The sequence below is a fragment of the Oryctolagus cuniculus genome, chromosome 16, assembly GCF_964237555.1.
Source record: "Oryctolagus cuniculus chromosome 16, mOryCun1.1, whole genome shotgun sequence".
Lineage (NCBI taxonomy): Eukaryota > Metazoa > Chordata > Mammalia > Lagomorpha > Leporidae > Oryctolagus > Oryctolagus cuniculus.
Genome location: NC_091447.1, coordinates 65581265 through 65591866, shown reverse-complemented (window position 1 = coordinate 65591866; position 10602 = coordinate 65581265). Strand labels below are relative to the sequence as shown.

The 10602-nt window shown below is 73.0% G+C and overlaps 1 protein-coding gene across 1 annotated transcript; it reads left to right on the top strand.

The window, feature by feature from the left end:
- The first annotated feature begins 7784 nt into the window (after nt 1-7784).
- On the top strand, nt 7785-9690 carry JUND (JunD proto-oncogene, AP-1 transcription factor subunit). Its single transcript, XM_070059010.1, has 2 exons — nt 7785-9083; nt 9147-9690. Exon 1 carries the CDS (start codon nt 7920-7922, stop codon nt 8946-8948), a length of 1029 nt encoding a protein of 342 aa, XP_069915111.1. The 5' UTR covers nt 7785-7919; the 3' UTR covers nt 8949-9083; nt 9147-9690.
- The last annotated feature ends 912 nt before the right edge of the window (nt 9691-10602 follow it).

The following is a 10602-nucleotide window of genomic DNA, read 5'->3' as shown; positions in this document are numbered from 1 at the left end:
CAGCTCCCAGCCGCCCGCAAGCCTGCGCCCACGGCGCCCGCCCGGGCTGAAGGGGCTTCCCGCCCGCCCCCGGGGACGTGACGCAGCCCCCAGGCCGCAGCCAGAGCAGGACGCCCCCCCTCCCGCCGCCGCCGCTGACTCCGCCTCTCCTGGGGCCGGGGCCAGGGACGCCGAGGCCGGGCTGGCCTTGAGCAGGGGGCCCCAGCGGCAGCAGGGGGGAAGCACCGGTCGCCCGACCCCCGCCCGGCATCGTGGCTGCCCCACACGCGGCTCCGCCCCCTGCCACCTCCCTCCCCACCGCCCTCAGTGTGTGTGCCAGGACGCGTCCCCTGCCGCCCCTCCGTGAGCAAGGCGGACGCGTGAACGCCACAGGGGGACCCAGGGGCGGGCTCGCGGCGAGGCGCAGCGATGGCCGGGGACGGAGGGTGCCGTCCGAGCCGCGCCGGGGAGGGGAGGGGAGGCGGCTCTCGGGGGAGGCGCGACTTGTGCAAAGGCCCGGTGCCCAGCGCACACCGGAACAAAGGGACGGGGAGGGGGAGGGGTGCATCGCTGGGTAAAACGGGAGCCGCAGCGGGTTCTGGAACTGTCGGGGGCACAGGGGATGTCCCCGGGGCCGCGAGCTGCTGTGGCCGCCCCCTGGGGGAGGACCAGCGTCTGCCTTGGCTGTTGGCGTCCTGAGTCTCACAGGAGACCGAGGGCCACGGCTGAGACCCCCGCCCCTAAGCTGCTCCCTAAACCTGGCGCCTCCCAGGGGTCTCCTCATCACCGAGTGTGCTCCCAAACCCGCTCACGGCCCCAGCACAGAGAGGCTGAGCCAGCAGCCCCAGGTCACACAGCAAACAGCAAAGGACCCGCGCCTGCCGCCCCGTGCACCTGACACCGGCACCTCCTCACTCAGCCCTGCCCGGCCCAGAACTGACTGCGCCCCGGGGCCACGCGGCATCCGCTCCTGCTTGGAGGTGCCGGAGAAGGAAAGCCGGGGTGTGCCTCAGTTTCCCCCACTGCTCAGCGGGAACAGCGGCAGCCCCTTTGGGAGGGTGCCAGGAACCTCTCAGGGCCGGCCTGCTATACAGCAGGCGCCCACTCATTGCAGGAGGACACTGGGGCCTCATCCACACACCGGCGGCGTGTCCAGAGCCTCACCGAGGGCGCTTTGCGTCTTTTCCAGCTGTGGGGGGTCCACGCGACCGGCAGGACCCCCGGCCCCAACCCCGGCATGGACGGCAGCCAGACCACTGGCCCGGGGCCACCGCGCACTGACCTCGGGGGCCCTGGAGCCCGCCCCTCCCTCCCGGGCCGGCTCTGCGGCTGCCCAGCGGTGACTCACCCGGCCCGCCTCAGCTGGAACCAGGCACCGAGTACTGACCCAGCGCGGGCCGGGAGTGGCCGTGGAAATATTTCAGGGCTGCCCTCAGTGCCTAAAAATACTCGTCCTGGTCCTCCTCCCCCTCCCCGCACCCGGGGGCCGCACCCCCCTTCCAGTTCCCAGAGTCCAACGGTGCGGGGTGCGGTCGGCTGCCCCCCACACCCCTGAAAGCTTTGGCGGCTGGGGCTCCCTGCATCGTCTGGGCTCGGCGGTGGCTGGGGCAGGCCCCTGGGACAGACGCCCGCCTTGCTCAGAGCCCTTGAACTTGGAGCTCAGAGTCTCCTCCTTCCCTGGGGAGGGCCGTGGAATGTCCCCAGCTCCCAGGCACCAAATGTCTCCACTCGGACTCCTGGACACCCCCACCCCCCGGGGGGGGGGCTCCCTGACCTTCCTGGAGACTGGGGGAGGGGAAGGGAGCAGATTGGGGCTGGGATTCAACCCACTGGTGTGGGAGGCAGCTATGGGGGGAGAGCAGGTGCAAAGGCCCTGGGGTGGGCGTGGGGGTGTTAGCAATGCAGCAGGCAGCCACTGAGCAAAGTGAGGGAGAGGGCACTGGGCATGGGCTGGCATGGGGCAGAGAGAGAGAGAGAGGTCTTCCATCCGCTGGTTCACTCCCCAGATGGCCGCAATGGCCGGAGCTGTGCTGATCCGAGGCCAGGAGCCAGGAGCTCCATCCGGGTCTCCCCCGCGGGTGCAGGTGTCTAAGGACTCGGGCCACCTTCCGCTGCTCCTGGAGAGCGGAGACTTGAACCCTGGCCATCTGATGCGGGCGACCACTGCTAAGCCCACGGCCTCCCGCACCCCCGCCTGGGCATTTGCTATCCGTGGAGTCCACACTGCGTGGCCTGTGTGTGCAGTGTCAGGGTTTCGGGGTTCAGCCACGCGGTAGCAGGGGTCACCTCCGCCGTGTGACAGACCCCAGACCCACTCATCTGCCAAAGGGGCCCTGGGGCTGTCTGTAAGAAAAGATATGTTCGCGTGCAACAGGTGCCGTTACAGGCTTGGGCCCCAGCCCAGCCCAGGCCTCGCAGGGAGGCCCCAGCGCTGTGCCCGTGCGCCCATTTCCCAGCTGGGAGACGCGAGGGCACAGCCGGCAGGCAGGAGGTGAAGGCCATGGGGATGTGCAAAGGCCCCGGGGTGGGCACGCGTCGGGGCACTGGAGGGAGAGCTGGGGCAGCTGACGGCCCCTGTGAGACAAAGCCAGGGAGAGACTGAGGGACCCCGAAGTGGGTCGCCCCCAGCGCATCCCAGCCCCCTGCGTGCACTCCTGTGCCCGGAACCATGGCAGCCGGCGCCCCCGAAATGCTGGGCGGATGATGGACAGGTGGGGGTGGGGGAGTGGGCACTGCCTGGCGCTCCTCCCCCCGGGGGGGGGCGGAGGCTGCAGGTGGGCGAGCACCCACCCGCAGGGGGGCCAGTCGGGTACCAGATGCGGCCTCTGCGGCTGAGTCAGCGTCGCCATGGCAACCCGGGCCTCCGGATGCGCTCCGGGCACAGCCCCCGCGTCACCGCTGCCTCCTCCCAGGGGGCAGGGGCACAGCTATTTTTAGCCAGGTGTGGGGGGCCACCCTCAGGGACCACAGTGCCCACTCCGCGTCTTAGGATGGGAGGGGGTGGAACGCGGTGGAGCAGCAGGTGCCCAGCAGAGCCAGGCAGGGTGCAAGGGAGCCCCGGGGGAGGGGGCACTCACAGCAGGACAGGGGTCCTGGGACCCTGGGCACCCCCAGGCACTGTGTACTGACCCAGCTGCCCCGGGACCCCCTCCCTTCTCACCCCACTCAGGCCTCCCCCCCCAGGCTCCTGCCTTCCTGCCCCAGGGCCTTTGCACTGCCATTCTCGCTTTTGCGGCGGGACTTTCCTGCGCTCTCTGAACTCCCATGGTGCCCCGCAGCCCCCCACGCTGTGATCGCCCTGGTCTGCGTGGTCTGACCTCACATGACCCAGTGTAGGGACCGACGCGGCGGCTCCCGGGGGACCCCCGTGTTCCTGCCCACCAGCCTACTCCAGCCCCAGGCCACCTGGCCTCTCCCACGCCTTCCTCCTAGTTCCCGCCAGGTCACTAACTCCCCGGGGGTTTTCTTTAGCCCAGCCCGGCCCGGCCCAGAACCTGGGGTCAGCGGGAGCCCGGCCTGGCCTAGGGTGGGGGTGGGGCGGGACTGGACTCCTCCGGGGACCCTGGTGGGGAAGGGGTTAACCTGCGCCCCGTCCCCTTCCCCCAGTCCTGCATTTAATTAAGGGCCCGGCGGGTGGGGGCGGGGGACGCGGGGCCCGCAGCGGGGGAGGGGAGCCAGCCTGGGGTTCGCGCCCTGCGCCTGCCAGCGGCCCCCGTTGCGGCCCCCGCCTGGCGGGCTTGGAGTCCCCGCCCCTCCCCCAGGGGCCGGCCGGGGGCGACTGGGTGGGGGCCCGAGGGAGCGAACCCACGCGACGCCCTCCGCCCGCCCAACTGGGCGCCCGGGAAGCTGCCCCGGGAGGATGGGACACCCCCGCCCCCACGGCGAGGCCGCGCGCGCCCCGGCCGTCCGCGTCTACGCAGCCCCGCCTGGCCCTGACGTCGGCGCTGACGCCACCCGGGCCTCGAGTCCGGCCGGGCGCGCGCGGGTTAACCCCTTCGCGGCCGCGGGGTGCGCGGCGCCCTGCTCCGCTCCCCGGGACCCTCGCCGCCGCCAGGGCTGGGGTGGGGGTGGGGCCCGCGCGTGGGCAGCGACCCCCGCCCGCAATGCGCGTCCCGCCCCGCAGCGAGCTCGGCCCCCTCCGGCCTGGCCGCGACCCCCGTGGGGCTGGGCGCGCTCGCGGGGGTGGGGGTTCCCTCCCTCCGCCCCCGCGGGTCGCCGAGAGGCGAAGACCCCGAGCCCCGCCCTGCGCCGGGGGAAGTGAGACCGGGCCCTCCCCCGCATTCCTGCCACTTCCTCTAGCGCCCGCGTCGGGGAGGGGGAGGGGGAGGGGCGGCGGGCGTGGGAGTGGGGGACCCGGTCTGGGGCCGAGGCCGGGGGATCGGCCCGGGTCCCCCCCGGGGGGGGGGCGCCACGCCTGCCCCTCCCTGCGGCCCCCTGTTGCGTCACCCACGCGGACCCTGGCCGCCCCACCCGCTGCCCCGCGCCCCGGGACGGCCGCCTGCCTCGCTCCCGGCCCACCCACTCCCGCGGGGCCCCAGCTCCCGCCCCGCGCGCAGGCGCACACCCCGAGAAGTCCCCACCCCCAGCTCCCCTGGCTCCAGGTTCGCGTCCCCCGCGCAGCCCGCCTTGGCCCCGAGGCCAGCCGCCTGGATTCGACGTCCGTCCGAAGGCGCGAGCTGCTGGCGCCCTCAGTTTACCCGCCTGTGAAAGGGCACAGGAATGATGTCCGGAGACCCTGGCTTCGCCGGCGCGCGCAGGGGCCCTGGAGACTGTGGGTGGCGGCAGCCCCAGGCCTGAGGCAGGGGAGGGACCCGGAATCCCCCCAGAGAAGAAGGGGGGGTTCCTCTCCTCCTGCCCCCCCCCCCGCAGATTTGCCCCCAGCGCTGGGGTTCAGCGGCTGTGCAGGGACTCCCGGGGAAGCCAGGGGCAGCCGTTGCCCTCTTGCCTTTTATTTATTTATTTATTTTGACAGGCCGAGTGGACAGTGAGAGAGAGAGACAGAGAGAAAGGTCTTCCTTTGCCGTTGGTTCACCCTCCAATGGCCGCCGTGGCCAGCGAGCTGCGGCCGGCGCACCGCGCTGATCCTATGGCAGGAGCCAGGTGCTTCTCCTGGTCTCCCATGGGGTGCAGGGCCCAAGCACTTGGGCCATCCTCCACTGCACTCCCGGGCCACAGCAGAGAGCTGGCCTGGAAGAGGGGCAACCGGGACAGAATCTGGCGCCCCGACCGGGACTAGAACCCGGTGTGCCGGCGCCGCAGGTGGAGGATTAGCCTAGTGAGCCGCGGCGCCGGCCACCTTTTTTTAAAAAAGTTTTATTTTGAGAGAGAGAGAGAGGGAGAGGTCCTCCATCCGCTGGGTCACTCCCCAAATGGCCGCAGCGGCCAGGGCTGGGCCAGGCCGAAGCCAGGAGCTCCATCCGGGTCTCCCACACAGGTGCAGAGGCCCCAGGGCTCGGCCATCGCTGCTGCTTTCCCAGGCCACAGCAGGGAGCGGGACCGGAAGTGGAGCGGCCGGGACTCGAACCTGCGTCCCCGGAAGCCGCTGCGGCACAGCGCGGCCCCTGTACGGGGTCTCAGTCGGCATCAGGTTCTCCGGGTCCGTCCGCGCGGTAGCAGGGGTCGGGCCTCAGCCCTTGTCCTGTCCGGTGGCCGCGTCTGGCCCTGGGGCCCCCTCCCCCCCCCTTCCTGTGGCTCCATCCACGTCCCCAACATGGGCAGCAGGGTGGTGGTGGGGGGAACCTGAGCGGTCAAGGTCATGGTCAGGGCTGCCTCCCACGGCGCGCATGCGCAGGGAGCCAGCTCAGAAAGCCAGGACTTGGGGACTCGGACTGGGTACTGGCTGGGCTGGGAGATGCCTGGGGGTGGCCCGAGCTGAGCTGCAGCCGCTCCGGGCCCAGCGCGCAGCAGGTGCCCAGCTGAGCCTGGGGGGATGGAGCCACAGGAACAGGAACAGTCTCTCATCCCCGCGCCGTCCTTTGTCAGTCAACAAACACTGGAGTGAACCAGGGACTCCACGACCTGGAGCTGGGGACAGGGGCCGGGGCTGGGGGCGGGGGAACCAATTGACAAGAAGTGGGGGGGGCTCTGTCTCTAAGACGCCGCCTGCCAGGTCCAATCTCAGGGGGAGAGGAGGGTCCAAGTGTGCCTCAGTTTCCCTATTTGCCAAAGGAGGCTGAGGCCGGAGGGAGCCGGCGCCGGCTCCCGAGGGCGAGGCTGGGAAGACACCTGGGCACGCGGCTGGGATGGCAGCCCCCCCAGGGGGCCGGGGCGGAAGCAGGGCCCGGAGGAGGGGTGGGGGAGGGGCTGCGGCCCCTGTAACCTGATCCGCAGGAATGCGCGAGGCCCCCACCTGGGCCCTGGCGGGTGGGGGTGGGGCTGTCCGTGCCCGCCCGACCCGCCCCCCGGAGTCCCCTCCGCCTGCCCCCCCCCCACTGCCTGGTAAAGGCTTTCTTTCCCTGGGGGCCGCGTGCTGCGGGCCGCGTGGGTGTCCGGCTGTGCCAGCAGCAGCCTGCCCCAACCAGAGATGCCAGTCCCGGGCCGGGCCGCCAGGGTCGCTCCTGCCTGGCCCGTGTCCCCATCACCCCCCTGGGGGGCTGATGAGGCTGCTGGGAGGAGAGGCGCCCGCCCTCTCGCCCAAGCCCCTGGGGGCGAACCTCACCTGGCCTCCCCCAGCCCTCTCCTGCGCGGGCTGCACCGTGGTGACCCGAGAGAGCTCCCAGCGAGCCCCTGCTAGGTCGTCCTCGGTCCACTTTCAGGAGGGGGAGACTGAGGTTCACAGAGAGAACACAGGCCCCTGAGGGTGCCCGCCCTGGCCAAGGTCCACGCGCACAGGGCTGGGGCTGGCCCCACCCACCTACAGCTCGCCCAAAGTCCCCCCACGCCCCACACACACTCCGGGGCGCAGGGCCACTGGGCAGCACACACAACACGTGCAAAGGCCCAGGGGTGGCCAAAGTTCAGCGAGGGTGAGAGGAGGTCAGGGGCAGCCTCCCGGCCCGGCTAAGGAGTGAGCTCCCTCCCGGGGCCAGCGCGGCTCAGGGCGGGTGGGGAGCGTCCCTGGGGTCCTCTGTCCCCTCTCCCTCCCACGCCTACCCAGCCGGCTTAATGAAGCCCTCGCCACCACGGGGGCCCTGCAGGCAGGCAATAATTAGTAGCTGGGACTCCTGCTCATCCGCTTCGCCCTGGGAGCCGCTTCAGGCCCGGGCAGACCCAGGGTTAAACGCGTGGGCGGGGCCGGGGTGGGGGGCCCCCTCCTCGGCTCCCCCCAGGCCCTGATGGGGACGCCGCGCCCTCCCCCGGGCCGCCAGGTCCCCGGCGCACAGCAGCGGCGGGCGGCACCGTCGGAGCAGCGGGGCGGGCGGCGCCAGGGACTTATTTATCCGCGCCGGACCCCCACCCACTGCGGTCCCTGGAGGCCGGCGCCGCCCCCGCCCGGCCCGGGCCCACGCGCGTCCGCGGGGCGGGGCCTGGGGCCGGGGCCGGGGCCCTGGGGCGGGCCCATCACGCCACCCGGGAGGCGGCGCCGGGGCAGCGGCCGTCCGTCCAGCTCGCCTGCCCCCCGTCCCCGGACGGCCAGGCGGGCGGAGGCGGGGGGAGGGGAACCAGCCCGGGCGCGCGGCCCCGCCCCCATGACGTCAACCCACAAGGCTGCGCGCTGTTGTGCGCTGTACCGCGCGTCGCCGGGGCAACGGCGGCCGGGGCGCGGCCCCGCCCCTGCATGCAAATGAGGACGTCGCCCTGGCCCAATGGCGAGCAGGGGCGGTGAGCTCATCGCTCGGGGCCGAGGCTATAAGAGGGCGCCCGGGCGGCGCGGCGCGGGAGCCGCCGCCAGCGCAAGGCCGGGCGCAGCGGCCGCGGCCGGGGCCGAGCGCACGCGGGGGGCCGAGCGCGCGGGCCCCCCGGGAGGCCGCGGCCACTGCCCCTCCCCGGGGCGGCGGAGCATGGAAACGCCCTTCTACGGAGACGAGGCGCTGAGCGGCCTGGGCGGCGGCGGCGGCGGCTTCGCGGCCCCGGGCCGCCCGTTCCCCGGCGCGCCCCCGCCGGCCGGCGGCATGCTGAAGAAGGACGCGCTGACGCTGAGCCTGGGCGAGCAGGTGGCGGCGGCGCTGAAGCCCGCGCCCGCGGCCCCGCCGGCGCCCGGCGCGGCGCCCCCCGACGGGCTGCTGGCCTCGCCGGACCTGGGGCTGCTCAAGCTGGCCTCGCCGGAACTGGAGCGCCTGCTCATCCAGTCCAACGGGCTGGTGACCACCACGCCGACCAGCGCGCAGTTCCTCTACCCCAAGGTGGCGGCCAGCGAGGAGCAGGAGTTCGCCGAGGGCTTCGTCAAGGCCTTGGAGGACTTGCACAAGCGGAGCCAGCTGGGCGCGGGCGCGGCCGCCGCGGTGGCTGCCGCCGCCGCCGCCGCCGGGGGGCCCTCGGGGACTGCCGCGGCCGCCGCGCCCCCCGGCGAGCTGGCCCCGCCGCCCGCCGCGCCCGAGGCGCCCGTCTACGCGAACCTGAGCAGCTACGCGGGCGGCGGCGGCGGCGGCGGCGGCAGCGGCAGCGGGAGCGGCGGGGGCGCGGCGGGCGCGGGGGCCGCCTTCGCCGCCGAGCCGTTCCCGCCACCCCCGGGCGCGCTGGGGCCGCCGCGCCTGGCCGCGCTCAAGGACGAACCGCAGACGGTGCCGGACGTGCCGAGCTTCGGCGAGAGCCCGCCGCTGTCGCCCATCGACATGGACACGCAGGAGCGCATCAAGGCCGAGCGCAAGCGGCTGCGCAACCGCATCGCCGCCTCCAAGTGCCGCAAGCGCAAGCTGGAGCGCATCTCGCGCCTGGAGGAGAAGGTGAAGACGCTCAAGAGCCAGAACACGGAGCTGGCGTCCACGGCCAGCCTGCTGCGCGAGCAGGTGGCGCAGCTCAAGCAGAAGGTGTTGAGCCACGTCAACAGCGGCTGCCAGCTGCTGCCCCAGCACCAGGTGCCCGCGTACTGAGCCGGCGGCGGGCGCATGCGCGGCCCCCGCGCGCGCGGGGCGGAGCGGCGGGGGCGCGCGGAGGCCCGGGGGGCGCCCCGGAGTCGGTACCACGGCGCGGTCCCCGGAGGGAGCGCCCCTGACTCGGAGACCACGGTGGGGCGTCCCGGACTCGGAGACCACGGAGGGGGGGGCGCCCCGGACTCGGAGACCACGGAGGGGGGGGCGCCCCGGACTCGGAGACCACGGCGCGGCCCCCCTCCCGCCTCTCCCAGCGGAGCCCCCCTCCCGCCCCGCCCCCCCCCGGACTCGACAAGCTGGACCCCCTGCTCCCGGGGGCCGAGCGCAAGACCCCCGCTGCCCGCGCTGCCTCGGGCCGCCCCCCTGCCCCCCGCCGCTCTGTGCGCGGCGCCGCGGGCGAGGGGCGCATGCGGCTCCTTTTACTTTTATTTTTTTGGTTTTTTGTTTTGCCTTTGGAAGCGAGGAGATCGGAGTGTGCGGTTCCGCCCTATTTATGTTTCTACTCGGGAACAAGCGTCGGTTGCGTGCGTGCGTTTTCCTTGTTGGTTTTTTTTTTAAAGAAATGGGAAGAAGAAAAAAAAAAAGACCCCGCCCCCTCCCCTCCCCTCCCCTCGCCTTCCCCCCCGCCGCCCTTTTTTTTTTCCTGGTTTTGTTGTGTGTTGTTCCGCTCCGAGCCCACATTCCTGTCGCTCTCCCTGGGTCCGCCCCGTGTTCTGTTTGCAGTAAAAGTCTCCGTTCGCCAGCTCGGCTCCGCGCCTCCTCCTTGCCCCCCGCCCCCGCCGCGGGGCGGGGCCTGGCCGCCGCCCCGCCCCCCGCCGCGGAGGGGGCAGTGGGCGGGCCGCCGGCAGGGCTCGGGGTTGGGGTGGCTGGCGGGAGGCGGTGTAGACGGGGGCAGCCCCGGGCCGAGGCCGGGAAGCTGCACAGGCCAATTTTATTTGATTTTTTGGTAACTTTGCGCCGTGGGCCTCTGCTTCCCTCTCTGTGCAATGGGGGGACCACCCTGGTCTGGCCTGGCCTGGCCTGGGAAGCCCCGGGGTTAGGAGCCGGTGCCCAGAGGGTAGGGAGTCTGATGGCTGGGCTTGGGGGTTCCGCGGGGCAAGGGAAGACAAACGGGGGTGCGGGGAGGCGGCGGGGTGGGGGGCCTGCCTCCGGGCCTGGAGGCGTGGCCACGCGGCCGGCTGGAGGGCCCACGGAGCCTCCCCGGCCTTCGCGGGTGGGGCCCCGGGCTTGTGACTCACTCGGGGACCGGGAGACGCCCCCGGTCTTGGTGTGACGGCCCCACCCCGCCCGGCCAGCAGGTGCAGCAGGGAGGCCCCCCCCCAGCTGCCCCCGGCCCTCGACCGCGGGAAGCATGGGGTCTCCCCCAACCCCGTGCGCCCCCGGGTGTCGCCAGAGACCGTGGGGGACAGGGCTCCGGTTGTGGGGAGACGGCTTCCGGACCTGTGCCCCAGCCGAGCTCTGGCTGCCCAGGGGGCCGCTGGGTCGTGTGCGGGAGGCTTGGAGGGGCAGGGGTGGGGTGGGTTCGGCCTCTGGGAAATGCAGGGTCCAGCACGGAGGCCCCGGCTCCTCGCCCGCGCCAGGACCCCTGCCCGCCGCGCAGCCGGCCACAGCCACTTGGGGGGGGAACGGCGTGAGCACGCAGGTTTTCTGGGCT